This window comes from Caenorhabditis remanei, chromosome II, assembly GCF_010183535.1.
Source record: "Caenorhabditis remanei strain PX506 chromosome II, whole genome shotgun sequence".
Lineage (NCBI taxonomy): Eukaryota > Metazoa > Nematoda > Chromadorea > Rhabditida > Rhabditidae > Caenorhabditis > Caenorhabditis remanei.
The window spans coordinates 17,338,425-17,353,754 of record NC_071329.1 but is presented as its reverse complement, the minus strand read 5'-3'; the positions used below and the strand labels follow the sequence as shown (position 1 = coordinate 17,353,754).

At 36.1% G+C, this 15,330-nt stretch overlaps 5 protein-coding genes across 5 annotated transcripts; 1 reads left to right on the top strand and 4 right to left on the bottom strand.

Annotated features, from left to right (window-relative positions):
- Positions 1-1,046: 1,046 nt before the first annotated feature.
- Positions 1,047-5,142, bottom strand: GCK72_007634 (uncharacterized protein; the record flags this gene model as incomplete). Its single annotated transcript, XM_053726341.1, has 8 exons — positions 1,047-1,303; positions 2,224-2,728; positions 3,158-3,247; positions 3,390-3,457; positions 3,504-3,639; positions 4,281-4,510; positions 4,559-4,706; positions 5,011-5,142. The coding sequence occupies 8 exons, from the start codon at positions 5,140-5,142 to the stop codon at positions 1,047-1,049; spliced, it is 1,566 nt and encodes a 521-aa protein (XP_053590535.1).
- Positions 5,143-8,401: 3,259 nt separating this feature from the next.
- GCK72_007633 (uncharacterized protein) lies at positions 8,402-9,037 on the bottom strand (the record flags this gene model as incomplete). The annotated part of the gene is made up of 1 exon (XM_053726340.1): positions 8,402-9,037. One exon carries the CDS (start codon positions 9,035-9,037, stop codon positions 8,402-8,404), a length of 636 nt encoding a protein of 211 aa, XP_053590534.1.
- A 1,911-nt stretch (positions 9,038-10,948) lies between these two features.
- Positions 10,949-12,265, top strand: GCK72_007632 (uncharacterized protein; the record flags this gene model as incomplete). The annotated part of the gene is made up of 4 exons (XM_053726339.1): positions 10,949-11,004; positions 11,055-11,530; positions 11,640-11,946; positions 12,145-12,265. The coding sequence occupies 4 exons, from the start codon at positions 10,949-10,951 to the stop codon at positions 12,263-12,265; spliced, it is 960 nt and encodes a 319-aa protein (XP_053590533.1).
- Positions 12,266-13,420: 1,155 nt separating this feature from the next.
- GCK72_007631 (uncharacterized protein) lies at positions 13,421-14,024 on the bottom strand (the record flags this gene model as incomplete). Its single annotated transcript, XM_003107268.2, has 3 exons — positions 13,421-13,645; positions 13,697-13,848; positions 13,895-14,024. The coding sequence occupies 3 exons, from the start codon at positions 14,022-14,024 to the stop codon at positions 13,421-13,423; spliced, it is 507 nt and encodes a 168-aa protein (XP_003107316.2).
- A 729-nt stretch (positions 14,025-14,753) lies between these two features.
- On the bottom strand, positions 14,754-15,312 carry GCK72_007630 (uncharacterized protein; the record flags this gene model as incomplete). The annotated part of the gene is made up of 3 exons (XM_003107285.2): positions 14,754-14,978; positions 15,028-15,185; positions 15,249-15,312. 3 exons carry the CDS (start codon positions 15,310-15,312, stop codon positions 14,754-14,756), a joined length of 447 nt encoding a protein of 148 aa, XP_003107333.2.
- Between the last annotated feature and the right edge of the window lie 18 nt (positions 15,313-15,330).

Here is a 15,330-nt window from a genome sequence, read left to right as displayed (position 1 = left end):
GAAATTTGAGAGAACTGGGAAAAAACAACGACGAATACAATAAATTAAAAAATGACGGAAATTGAGATATAAATTAACCTAAAAATTTTTTTGCGATTTTTCGATTTATTGGCAACTTTTTTGGCAATTTTTCGCAAAAAGTCTAATTTTTATCTTTTTTTGAAGCCGGGCCTTTAGAAATATGAAAAATTAAAGTATTGAACCATAATCAGGGTCGGGACAGTGTGTTTTGAGTATAAAATTAAGAAAAATTGAACAAATTGCTGCAAAATAATAATTTTTATACATGTTTTAAATAAAATCGATAATTTCTAATTTCACTAGTTGATTTTTCTACAAAAATTAATTCAGAATTGCCCTTTTTTGCTGATAATTTCTGAAAAATGTGAAAAATAAAAATAAATACAGTCGTCCACGAGGACTACACGATTGTCGGAAACTCGGCCGCGTAGTTCGGCCATGGTTTAAAAAGGCGCGAGTTTGAATTCTAATTTTATCTTTTCATTAAAAACATACTGAAAAAAGAAAATTTCCCCAAAAAAGTACCCAAAATGGAAAAAAAAACAGGCTCCGCGCAAGCAATTTTTCTCTCGCACTCTCTCTACTCTCTCGCCGCCAATTCAAATTCTGTGGAAACGAACAACTTAAATAGAATGTAACTCGCTAGAGAGCGTTTGTACAAAAAAGTTATCAACTACGAAAATGAAGCGCTATACTTGATTTACGGCACGATAAAAAATTTGCACCTTGGGACTATTCTTTTATTAGTTATGAGCTACCGAGTTTGACTGAGCATCACGACGTCACTAGCTATCAGAAAGAGTCACTTTTAAAATAAAAAAACTGGCCAAAAATGCGGGAAAGCTGACAGAAATCGGCTCACAACGACATACCAAATTAAAATTTTTTTTAAATTTGAATTTCCCTCCAAAGTCTAGTGGAGCATCACCCTCAGACCTCGTGATTATAATTTGAAGTATGCATAACTTTATCAATCATTTACAAAAATAATTTTTTTCAAATTATCAATATAAAAAGATCGGGAATTAGCAAACATCCTGTAACTCGATATTATCTTCCAAGTACTCGTCCAGTCGGATTTCTTCATTCTCATCATTCATCAGTTCATATTCTGTATTTTCAATTTCAACATAATCGAGTTCCAGTTCAGATTGGTTCTCAGGAATATTCTGCTCCACTGGTTTTTGTTTTTGGATATCAAAAATCTCGCAGAAAAGAGGAGGATAGTTGATGAATTGAGAATACATTCTCAAGGAATTGACGACTTTGTTGTGGTCTTTGTCTGAAATTCAAAATTCATTGGTAGCCATAAAATAAAGCAGATACAGTAACCAGGTACAGTACCGTGCTGTAACATATAAAAATTGGCTTTTTCAGTTGAAAATGTCCAAGACGGTGTTACGGTATCCCTGATTGTCTCACCTAGTACATTTTTAATGGATCATACAGATCAAAAGTAGAGCTTCATTTTTATAGTTGACAACTTTTTGATAGCTCCGCCCACTTTTGAGATATGCGCCTTTAAAGATAGCCTGCTACTAGTGAGGCGCAGAGAAGCTTGCGTCTTTAATGACGCATATCTCAAAAGTGGGCGGAGCTGACAAAAAGTAATCAACAACAAAAATGAAGGTCTAGATTTGAAGTACATACTGATAAAAAAATTATCAATATGGCTATGAGGAGTAGCGTGACGGGCTCTCAAAATTAACCAAAATTTTCGATTTTTGGAGCTTCTGGTAAAAACGAATAATTTAGAATTGGTGCCCTAATCAAGACTATGAGAAAAATATAGAAAATTAAAATGTTGACCATTTCTGACATTATTAGGACTCCCGTTAAATTCAACCAAAATTTTATTTTTTGAATATTTAGTTTCAACTTCAAAGAGCTTTTTTTGGTATCAAAAATGGTTTAATTTTGATTATTTTTACAGCATAATGTCGGCCGAATCTAGATCTCAATTTTTGTAGTTGACAACTTTTTTGTACGAGCCCTCCCTAGTAAGTTACACATCGACGAAGTCATTTCTCTCTCAAATCGACCGGCTTCTGCAAATCGTCTTAAAATGGCTATAAGGAGTGTCCGTACAAAAAAGTTGTCAACTACAAAAATGGAGCTCTTCCTTTAATTTGTATGACCCATAAAAAATTTACTAAGTACGACACCCTTTTGGACATTTTCCACTGTTGGTCCAAAACTTACTCATTTTTTGCAATGTCGGCATTAAATCCACCAATTTTTCAAGCTTTTTAGACCGTTCACTCATTTCTTGGTCAAGTAGCAATTTATAGTATTCGCATACCACCTCCAGTCTTTCTTTATCTTTAATTTCAGTCGAACCGTCGGGCTGGAAGAAAACGAGAGCAGTGAAAACTGCGATTTCTTGAATTTTCAATTCCATTCTCTTGATATTTTCTGCCAACGAGATAATTTCAGTGATCAATCTCCCATAAACTGCTGCCAAAGTATCATAAGGAATCAAAATTGGGAGCTGAAGTCCATTCTTTGAGAAACTAAGAACATGTCTCAATAGAAACATCAGGAAACAATTTTTCTTGAATAGGATAATCTTGTCGTTCATGCCAAACAGATTGAAATGAGGCAGGTTACGGACAAACTGAAGGGTTTGCTTGGCTTCATAGTCTACAACTGGTGCATACACCTGCCAAGCGTTGAGTAGGTCAATCAGGTAATTGGTGTGGCGGGTCTGGAATGAGCTGATAATTATTCAGCTTGGAATCGAAAACCACTTATTTCGGTTAGTTTAAACTAAAAATTAGTAGAAAATGTCAATTTTCCTACTATAACTCGTTCAGTTTTGGTGAAAACCTGAATTTTTTTAATTTTTGGAATCAGCTCGTCAAGACGGTTACGTTTAAACTGGGTTACTGTAGTTTTCGTGGCGGGACCCAATTTGCTCCAAGCCTTGTCATGATTATACTCATTCGAACCGTCTTAACGCCTTGATTCAAAAATATTGGAACTTTTTAGTTTTTTCACTAAAACTGAACGAGTTACAGTAGAAATTGAGATTCCTGATTTTCGAAAAGTTTCGAAAATCGATAATTTTTGATTTCAACAAACCGGAATAAGTGGTTCTTGCTGGAAAATTTATCCGTCTATTTTCAAAACTTACCAAATGAAAATCAGCCGCAGAAGCGTTCTGGAAATCTTTGAGATGATATGTAAGGCTATTTTTATATCCACTGAAAATGTCCTTAGCTACCTGAAAATTAGTTATTTATACCTATTAGCTCGGCACAGTTCTTAAAACTGCGCTCTACCGAAACCAACAAAAATTGTGTGTGAGAGACTCAGAGAAAAAGAGACAAGAGCATTTCGGTAGAGCGCGATTTCCAGATACATACCTGTTTATTTTCAATTGACGAAGAACTTTCAGAGCAGATTATTCGTTTCAAAACTTTTCGGATTCCGTCTGAAAAGTAATTGTTTTGAATATACGGTTTTTGACAAAAACTTACAGTTCATTCCAGCCTCCAAACATTTGCCCATTCTACAAGATTGACATTTGTCACGTGTCCACTTGTTGATAACACATTTCCCATCCTTTTCACATTGAAACATCTTTATTTCTTTAATATGCGAAGAATAGACAGTCTGAAAAAAACTAATTTGTTTAAAAAAAATTTCGAATTTTTAAAAAAGTCAAAAATCGTTTCAATTTCCGTTCTCCCGACTCCAGAGGAGCTGTATCCCTATCCTTATCCCTATCGCTATCGCTAAATTGCTCACATTTGATGCTACAGAATATCTGAAAACAGATCAGATTCAGAATCCTCACGACGTCAGCATTTTAGCAGTGTCAATTATTTCATCACTTTCTAAAATCCGTGCGGTCGTGTAGTCCTCTTGGACAAGATTTTTTGAAACTACTTTTCGTGATATAAAGTTGGAAAGCGTGGGAAAACGAGGAATCGAGCAAAAATTTTGTCCGAGAGGACTACACGGCCGTATTGAAAAACTCTTCCACCAAAGCTCTCTTTGAGCCAGGAGAACGGGAATTGCAGGAATTCGCATTTAAAAAGATGACTTCAAATCGTATTCTTTTTGAATTTTTTGCTAAATTTGCACTCAAAAACGGGTTTTAGGGTCTGTCCTTACAAATTCAGGATTTTCGCCTCCGAAAAACTTATTTTTCAGGCAGTTTTCTTGACCTTTTTTTTCGAATTTTTTGGTTTTTTCGGTAAAATTTTTTGAAAAATGTGTATTTTTTTTCGATGGTCCAAAACAAAACTGACCTTACACGCTTCGCAGTACGCCGGTACTCTATTAGTACTATATCGCTCATCACAGTAGGCGCCACAAACTTCACAACGTGGATGTTCACTTTCCGCAGTTGTCTGGCATTTCGAGGTTGATTCATTTGATTCATTTGATTCAAGAGTTACAGAAGGTGAAGTGATAGATATGTTGTCGGGAGAGCCCTTCTGTTTAGCATGAGTTTTAGAAGCCCCGTGTCTCCAATTATCTGAAATTTCAGAAATTTCAAAATTTGCTGCATGTTAAGAACACTCACATCTCATTCCTGCCTGTCGACACTTTGCCAATCTACAACTTTGACAACTGTTGCGTGATTCCCTGTCAATTCCGTTTTTGAAGCAGTTGTTTCCTTTTCTACATAGAAATTCGTATTCCTGTTTGTTATGCATACGGCTGAAGAATTTCTGAAAATTGTTAGTGTACAACAAAACCAATCTTAATTTCGAATTCCCCATCAAAAACTATCCCTGTCCCCATTTTTCTGCGTCTCTATCTCTCATTTTGTGTTTTCTGGGTTACTGTAGTGCCGATTGTGTGCAAACACCCAACACCCCGACGACAAAATGCACAGAATTCGAAAATTAAGTGAAAATCGGCTAGACAGGGGTAAAAAGGGGTGGGGAATCTGAATGACATATGGAAACTAGATTTTTCTATCAAAAAATAGGGTTTTTCAGCGAAAAAAAACTTGAAAAATCTGAAAATTACCTTGCATCCCTCGCACGCCGGTACTCCATAGTGCACACCATTGGCGACATCTCCACAAATATTACATCTCAAATAATTCTTGTCGATAATCTGGTTCTCTTTGTCGTAGGCTTCAGAAAGAGTCGATTCCATTTTATCCTCAAACACGAAAGATATATAAATTCAGAAGTGAGAATAATTAGGGGAAGGAAAATCAATTATGTCTTCTCACGCTGTTTGGTCGAGCAGATGGTGTCTGTAGAGAGAGAGAGAGAGAGAGAGAGAGAGTATGAGAAATAGAGAGACGCAGGGAGAAACCTTCCGGTTATCGATTGATGTATCGCATTTGTGAGAGATTCTGGGGACGCACTGCGGTCGCGTCGCGTTCGACAAAATAAACCATAGTTGTGAAGGTCCGGGACGGCCCGGCAAGGTTTTTCAAAAAATTTCAAAAAAATTTTAAAAAATTTGAAATTTTGACTTTCGCGCCAATTTGCCCGGGACTTGACAACTATGAAATAAACGTGCTACCTGGAAGTTTGCAGACATGAAGCATCTATTTGAATTTTTTGCCCGCCCACAAAACAAGGAATTTTTACGAAAAAACGAGGAATTGAACAGAAATCTTGTCCGAGAGGACTACACGACCGCGCTGAAAAAATCTTCCACCTAGGCTCTCTTTGAGTCAAGGAGAACGGAAATTCAGAGCGATTGCTCCGATGATGAAAATTTTTTTAGAATTGTCTGAAATATCACAATCTTAAATTATAAAAAAAAGATTCCGAAAATAGAAATTTTGGGCAGTGTAAAATTGTCAGTGTAGTTTGTCACTGTAATTGGCTGGACAGTGTGATGGCCGAGTTGCGGATCCTAGGCCAGCGACATCTTCTACAAGAAATCCTTTTATAAGGGAGGTTTTCAGGGTTTTGTGAGCGTTCAGAGAATTTCACGTGTTACAAAACAAAATGACAGATTTATTATTGTAAAACAATAAATGACAAGCAACAACAAAAACAAGATGAAATGAAAACATTGAGATTTGTCACGTACAATAAAAATTCAAGTAAATGTGCACATATGTGTGATATAAGAAAGCCAGAGTTTGGAAATTTTTAATTTCGCATAACAAAATACGGAAAACTTTAAAATTTCTGTGACTTTTCACAGGAAAATTTGCTTTTCGCAAATATTGGATTATCCCTGTGAAATTCAATATTTTTGAACAGAAAAAGTTGCAATCAGAGCAAATGATGATATTTCTTGTGGGGAATTCCAGTAAAATAACAACTATGAGTTTTTCCTGTTTCGCGTAACATAAAAGTTGTATTTTGTAAAACATAACACCATTGATAAAATAAATACGTGAACTTTATTCGAATATCAAAAGCACGGAATTGGCAGCTTTGCCAACTCTGTGAAAAACAAAGGAATTGAAGGAAAAATATAAAAAACACGTGAACTAAACAGGGAAGAAAAGGATTTCCAGAATCGGCAAAGTTGCCGATCTTGTTATTAAAAAAAGATATTCCAAAATAATTAATTACGTGAGCTTTGTGACAGTAGGAGAAGAACATCTTCGTGGTTGAAATTGCTCATCGAAAAGAAAGATGTTGATAAGAGCAGTAGAAGAAGCCGATCGATGATTTGTATTAAATTTATTCAAGTCTCGTTGTCTGAAATTACCATCAGGATTATAGAGCTCTTTGGCCCCAAGAAATATTAGAAAACTTTGATTTTGGAGTTTCAAATTAAAAATTTCCAAATTCTGGCTTTCTTATATTCTCAGAAAAACAAAGATAATCGGTTCAACATCGAAAAAGCTTGTAAATTTCAAAATTTCCCAAAAAAGCGAGAAAAATGGAAGAAAATTGATCTTTATTCGAAATAATTTAACTCCCTATTGTTCTCCCACGTTATAAATACGCGATTTGGCTGAGGGGCGACTCAACCTGCCAAGACGTGTGCTAACGCGCTTCACTAGACTTCCGGTTTCGCGGGGAAATAATTTAAATTTGTTTGGACTAAATATGACCATGTGTTAGTAAAACAGTTTCTAATAAATTGGATTTATTCGCAAATTAAATGAATTGCAAATTTTGAGAAATAAGAAAAATTAACAATCGTTCAACACCACATTAATGACAATTGAGCAAGTATTAGCACCTCTCTCTTCTTACAACCGCGCTCTACCGAAACCGAAAAAAATTGTGTGCGAAAAGGGCGTTTCGGTGGAGCGCAATGGTTAGAACAGTACTGAGCTAATATGTACACATTACAGGAACAAATATACAAAGAGCCAAAATAACCCGCCTAAAGTAATAATAGTAAGCACATTCACAAAAATATTTCCCACAAAAGTATTAGAGCTCGCCAATTGCCTTTCGTGTATTCGAAGATTCTCCAAAAAGAACATCCATTTGAAATAAAAGTCCTCACTATCAAACGTGAAAAGGTTCCGAAGAAGAAGACTAAGATTCTCAAGGTTCAGAAGATATATTGGACTATCCGCCGGGACAACTTCCATTTTAATATGAGTCGTGCCTTTTTTATGGTTTTTGTATCCATGAATGACTAATTGAGAGGAATTGTCAAGAGGTAGAAAATTACAAGTACCAATGTCTTCACGGATTCTGAAAAAAAACATTTTTTTTTGTTTAGAGAACGACTGAAGTCATATTTTTTAGATTCTAAGAAACCTTTATTATTGAGCTAAAAATCGCTGTAAGCGCCACAATTCCCATTCAAAGGGAGCTTTGTTGGAAGAGTTTTTCGCGCGGCCGTGTAGTCCTCTTGGACAACAATTTTTTGCTCAATTTCACGTTTTCTTAAAACTTCCAACATTTTTTTTACCAATTTCAAGTTTCCCCGTCAAAAACTACCCGTACCCCCCATTTTTCTGCGTCTTTATCTCTCATTCTGCGTTTTTGGGTTACTGTAGCGCCCATTGTGTGCAAATACCGAACACTCCGACGACAAAATGCACAGAATTCGAAAATTGAGTGAAAACCGGCTATATAGGAGTAAAAGAGGGTGGGGAATCTAAATTACATATGGAAATTAAATTTTTCTGTCAAAAATTAGGGTTTTCCAACAAAAATTTTTTGGAAAAATCAAAAAAAATCATATTTTTAGGTTGAAAGTCGCAAGTAATGTCAAATTACAGCATAACTAATATCAAATTTGAATTCCCATCAAAAACTACCCGTATTCCCATTTTTCTACGTCTCTATCTATCATTCTGTGTTTTTGGATTACTGTAGCACCGATTGTGTGCAAACACCGAACACCCCGAATCTGAATTACATAGTAATAGCCATCAAAAAACTTTCAACTACAAAATTAGAGAGCAAGATTTTGTCAATCAATGTAAAATTGATAGTGATATGTATAACTTTTTCTGTAACAAAAAAACTCACAATCCATTCTTCTCCTTAAAATATCCAATTGTCCCACCGAAATTCATTCGAGTAAACATCACGTAGCCAAATGGTGTTCTCCACTTCCCAACACAAGTCTCCAAACTGCTCCCAATCACTCGATTATCTCTAATCCAGTCCTGGGCAAGACCCCAAAAGTTCTCTTCCGATAAACAAGTGTTCTCCAACACCACATTCTTCAATTCTGGATGATTAAGTAGATTGGAAACCGGAGCAAATCTTGCACCAGTAATGTCTCGATCCGTAATTATGAGCTTTTCAGTTAATTGGTGGTAATTATCGATTAGTGGGCTCTTTGCAATGTTAACTTTGAGCTCTCTGAGCGGGAGACTTGAAACATCTATTGTCGAAATCAGTTGGTTGAGATTCACATTTCCAGCATCTAATGTTTTAGGTCGGAAACTTTGGAAACCATTGGGAAATAAAATTATTTGATTCCATTCTTTTTCCAACCGAAATATCATTCTTTCCACATTAATTTTCCTTCCACCAATCAAATTATCCTTCAACTTTTTGAGTGCCTGTTGTAAAGTTATACCATGTGGCAATCGTCTCGAGTGGCGGTCATTGAAAATGATAATCACGTGGTTTGAGTCGACTTTAGCCAGCATGTAGGAAAAACCGTCGACGATGAAACCCCAATCATGAAATTCCAGCGAGGCGAGGTATAAGGGGGTTGAATGTTCAATCCTGTGGAACAATGGACACTGGGAGGAGAGGTAGTACCTGGGAAAAAATAAGAAAATTGAGATGTTTGGGGTGACAAAAAAACAATTTTGGGAGACCTTGGGTTAGTAGAAAATGCTAACAAGGGAAGTCTTTGGAGACGGCTCTTTCAAACAACCTATTAATCTGCTCCCGGGTATTTTCGACCACGGGGAGTCCATTTCTGCCATCAAAACCTGCTAAATGGCTATGAGAGCCGCTCTCAAACTTTTCAAATGGAGAAGCTGTTTCACATGGAATTCCAAATCAACAAGTAGTATTCGCAAGTTATTTTCATTTTTGCAACGTACAAGCACAGGTAAACTGCTGGGTGGCGTCCATGCGGGCGATTTGGAATTCCATGTGAACAGGCTTAATCATTGAAAAGTTGGAAAGCTTATAACTCGGTTCGCAGGGACATTTATCAGGTTTTGACTGCAGAAATGGAAGCCCCGTGGTCGAAAATACCTAGGACCAAATTTATTGGCCGTTTGAAAGTGACGTCTCCAAAGACTTCCCTTGTAAGGCACAGATCAGACGAGATTCCATTTTTGCGAGAAAAAAAACATGAAGCCTAATATTTCACGGCTAATTGTAAAAAATAGAGTTTAAACCCTTGAGCCTAAATACTAATTGTAAAGCCTAAATTCTTAAGCCTGATTTCTTAAGCCTGAAGCTTCAAAGGCTTAAGCTTTGAGCCTTGAGCCTCAAGTCAAGATCTTTAAGCCTAAAGGAAAAAAGTTTAATTTCAAATACGATTGGAATAAAACAATTAAATCACTGAAAAAGTTGTTGCAGTTGAAACTCCGCCCTTTTTTTTCCTTTGGTCCCATTTTTAAAACTTTCAAGTATTTTGTAGTATGACATCGATAGCGCAGGGTCATATTTAGTCAATACGAATTCAAAATATTTTCCCGCGAAACCGGAAGTCTAGTGAAGCGCGTTTGCACACCACTTAGCAGGTCGAGTTGCCGCTCAGCCAAATCGCGTGTTTATACCATGGACGAACAATAGGGAGTCAAGTTTTTGCTCACTGTTCTTCCATTTTTCTTGCTTTTTGGTTAAACCTTGCACCAAAAAAATAGAATTCAAGAATCGTGTTATCTAAAATGTTTACTAGTTTAAACTTACCTTTTATCAGCTTTTATGTATTTGAGAACAACTTTTTTACTCAATAATGTTAGTCCAGACAGCATGATGATGACAGCAATAGAATAAAAGAATAGAAGTGTATGAAATGACGACTGTGGAATCGATAATGGTGGATGAAGGTACTGTGAGGGACCCCTTCTCCCAAGAGTCCTCTTACAAGAAGTCTGAACAAATAGACTGCTAGGAATCTGCCAGACCAATTAGCGTTCTGCAGACGGACGACACAGTGTAGTCATCCATCTTTCTTATCTGGCATATGGTGACACTGTCATGGTTTTTTTCCCACAAATTGCCTTCTGGCGTATTCACAGCGGTTAGCACCCGGTGCATTCATCCGACATTCTACTGTCTCGGGTTGTGGCCGAGACTCACTCAAAACCTCTTTCAATCAATGTCTTTCAAAAAAAACAAAACGGAATTCCGACAATTTTTGAGCATCGAGTAATCCTCCTCTGGTCCTCAATAATACCGTCTGGGAACTTAGATATAAAATTGCCCAATGGTTTTTTTTGACAGCCTTGCTTCTGTGTTCAGTGTTCTAGCCATTTTCAAATTTCCTTTCAACTTCCGTCTTGAAATTCCAATTTCCGACTTTTACACAACTCTGATGCCAATTTTCTTTATCAAAATTTCTTTCAGTACCTTCAAAAATATTGTCAATCAAAATGCTCCAATACGAAAGTCTCAAACATGTAATTCAGTACATGTCAATTGGATCTCGGTAAGTTCCTAGTTTTTTTTCATAAAATATAAAGTTTTCTAAAATAACAGAACTAATCTTCGCCGTCGCTGCCCATCTCTTCAAGTCACAGAATCCCTTTTCCCATTGAGAATCAATCATCTGGAGTTTTCGGAGAACTCGATCACATTAAACCAGACGAAATATTATTTTTGTACAGTATATTGTCTTGAAGATCCTCACACGAAGATAGATCATACTGAAATAATGTGGGATTTGAATGAGATGTACGACGTGGAAATCCGTGCGATTTCTCCAGGAGATCTCATTTTAAATTTTCCTCGCGAAATACGCGTCGACATGCCGTTCTCCTTAGAACAACTGGAGTGCAGCAAGAAATACGTCAAGTTCACGCTCTCCACGAAACATGTGAAATATCTGGAGGACACCTTGATTCGAAAGTGTTTGAAAACAGTGGCGGAGAAGTTTCTGGGTGGTAAAAAAGAATCTATCAAAGTGGATAAGCTATGTAGTAGTTTCTATGAGATATGGAGTGATTCGTTTACCGGTAAACCTGAAATTACATGTCGGACACTTGAAGATTTACGATCCGATTCATTTGGCACCTATCTCTTCTATTCTGGATCCGAAATCCCTAGAATCAATAGATCTCATAGCTACTCCGGATCATCCAGTTTTCCAGCATGACTTGACAAAAACCGCAAAGATACTGAAGTTTCATGCTTCGACAAGCGAAATATCTTGGCTCGGTACCGTACTCCATTTGGATAATGATCAAATCCAAATTGACAGCTATAAACCAATTTTGAACGCGGAGGATACTGTAACACTTGTCGAAAATTGGGTCAGTAGTGACCGTAAAGCAGGGAGCTCACTCCACATGATTATCAATGAAGGAATCATGCGTGAGGTCTGTGATTTGCTTGAAAATCGTATTGTAGCAGGATCAGAAGCACTTCAAAGGTAAGCAAGAACTTCTCATTCACATCTATTAGCACGGCACGCTTCTTACAACCGCGCTCTACTGAAACCGAAGAAAATTGTGTGCGAAATTGAGAGATTCAGAGAAAAAGAGACAGTTTTCAATGGCATTTTGGTGGAACGCGGTTGAAAGAAGCGTGCCGTGTTAACATATATGTATAGATATATAACTTTTTCCAGAAGTATCGGATTTCTGGATTATATCATCATTCCGATGGGAAAGTGCTTGGAGCTCACTCTTGATAGAGCTCCTTCCGATCGTATCAACAAAACTTATACCTTCACAATCAAAGTATTGTAGGCTGACGAGTTTCCGTGTTCACATATTTTCTAAAAATCGCTCTCACATTTCTTTTTCCACGCGGCCGTGTAGTTTTCTCGGACAAGAAGTTTCGTAGTTTCAATATTCTTTTTTATTTTGATTCAAATGTAACAAAACATTACTATTAAATATAAACTTTTATTAACAACCATGTATCCTCTTTTTTGCCAGAAAAGATTATCGACACATTCTTTGTTCGATTATGCAAGTGGTTTGCTATAAAATAAAATATTAAATTTCGAGTCGTATTCCTCAACACTTCTCACCACCCAAAACCCGCAATTCTGCCTTTCTTTCCATCTAATTCACCATTAGTTCCGATATAATTATACACAGAGTCGTTAGTCTTATAGGCAACTCCTTTTGGGTATTTTGACACATACCATTGTCCATTATGACATAAAACTCCAAAATACGAAAATATATCGATTGTCGGTCCTGGTGGTGCAAAAACATGAAAAATTGGGAAAAAGCAGTAAACCAAAATTTTTCGAGTGAAAAAAATTCGAAAAAATTATTTCTCAAAATTATCATTTTTAAATATCACATTGTTGATAAACATAATACGCATCTTTTTCCGCAATGTTTAACCAATTTGAACCATTTTCCAAAGAGTTATAACGATTTAGCCAAGTATACCATTTTGGACTTCTGGAGCTGTAGCACGATGATCAAGAAGCACAGAAGCATTCTAACATTATATTTTGTTTTTATAAGCGTTACTCAACATTTTCGACTTAAAAAATCATAGGGCCCAGTTCAAAAACAAAAAGTTTTTTTTTCGGATTTTGAAATCAAGATCAGGAAAAATCGATAATCAAAAAAATCAGATGATCACCTCAAACAAAAAACTTATGTCGATTTTACTGGATACTCCAGCTATCATCTTTGAAAAAAAAGTTTATGCAAAACGGACTAGTTTCAGCTGAGGTACACATGAAAGTATGGAGGTATACTCACTTGTGCTCGCTACTGTATAACAAAACAATCTCTTTGTAAATAAATGTTTATTAACAATAATGTGTAAACTTTTGGTTTAAATAATTAGAGAAAAATTCCAAGAGTAGCACGTAATTATGCAAGTGGTTTGCTGAAAAATTAAAAATTAAACCACATGATATCACACATTATTTCTTACCACGAAAATCGCGCAATCCTGGCTTTCTTTCCGTCAAATTCACCATTGGTACCAATATACTTTAAAGTTAAATTTTTCATGTTATAGCCAATTCCATTTGGGTATTTCGACACGTACCATACCCCACCATCACATAAAACTCCAAAATACGAGATTATATCGATTGGAGGTCCTGGTGGTGCTTCATAGGCCTCATCACTGAATTGTACAGCATCTGCTACCTAATAATACTTTTTTTTCTCACTATCAGTTATTGAAATAAATATACTTACTCCAACGTAAGCTGAATTCTCCATCATATCATCTGGGCGAAGAATTTCGCCTCGATTTGTATAGAGTGGGAATAAGAAGTTAGTGTTAGTATGAGTGGCACATGTAATACTCATTTTGCATCCACCTTTTTTAATGACCGGGATTGTTTCTTCTGAAAAATACCTGATTAGAAACGCAAATTGATATCCAGTACTTACCTTTAATTTTATCATAATGTTTAAGAATATCCGGACATTCACAGGTAGTATCCAACTTGAATTTCATACAACCATTTCCAGATTGGTATAGGACAAAGAAAATAATAGAAAGGAGCAGAAAATATTTCATTGTTTCCGTTAGAATGCATTAGATCTTCCTTCTTTTATATACCTATCTGCCTATTTTGCATGCTAATTAATTCGAATAAATTGACATGGTTTTTGGTTAAAATGAAAGAATTTGCATTCAAAAACACCAAAAGTTCAAAAAAACAGAAATGAAATCAGAAGAACAATCAAAAGCGCTAAAAATGATAATCTTTCGTTGAGATGGTATTTTCTAATTAGTAAAATCGCATTATGTTATGATTTCTATTTGCGAACTACAGTTACATGTATCGTCCTTAATGTACCTGACAACCTATGGGTGGTTCCACTTCTACGATACAGATCCACTTCTACGAAATGAACACTTTTAGTCCGATAAAAGTCTTTTGTTTCAAAAACTTATAATGGAAAATGTTGGGTGTAAATCAAAGCGGCATTCTCGGCGGGAAAAAAGCAAGAAGTAAAACTTTGAAACTCTAATAACAAGTACTTGAGTAGGTCTACCAAACACGAAAACAATTCCCGTGCCGAGAAATTAAAACGACAAGCGGCAAGCTCAAAAATTGCAGAAGCTTATTCATCAACCGAAAAACAAAACAAAACAATGTCTTTGAAATTAAATGTTTATCAACAACCATGTATTAACATTTGAATTAATCAAAAACGCTGATGTTCAGGCTCCCATTCAATTATGCAAGTGGCTTGCTATAAAATTTCATATTAGACATCAAGTCATATTGCTCAACACTTCTCACCACGCAAACTCCTCAATCTTGGCTTTCTTTCCGTCTAATTCACCATTAGTTCCAATGTAGTTGTAAACAGAGTCTTTATTCCTATAACCAACTCCTGTAGGATATTTTGACACATACCATTCTCCATTATGACATAAAACTCCAAAATACGAAAAAATATCGATTGGCGGTCCTGGCGGTGCTTCAATGGTCTCATTAGTTCTTTCAACACCGAGTGCCGCCTAATATTGAATTACTCTCACAATCAGTTATTAAATTGTGGTAACTTACTCCAACGTAATTTGAACCATCTTCAATCATCATATCATCTGGACGAGGGATTTCAGATCCATTTCTCCCGAGATAAAAATAGAAGTACGTCATAGTATGAGTGGCACACGTTATATCCAGCTTACAACGACCTGTTTTAATTATGGGGACTGTTTCACCTGGAAACACCGATTTAATATTTTAATCGTTATCTAGAAGAAAAATTAATATTTGATACTCACCTGGTGTCCTGTGATACCTAATGATATTCGGACATTCACAAGTAGTGTCCAACTTGAATTTCATACAACCATTTCCAGATTG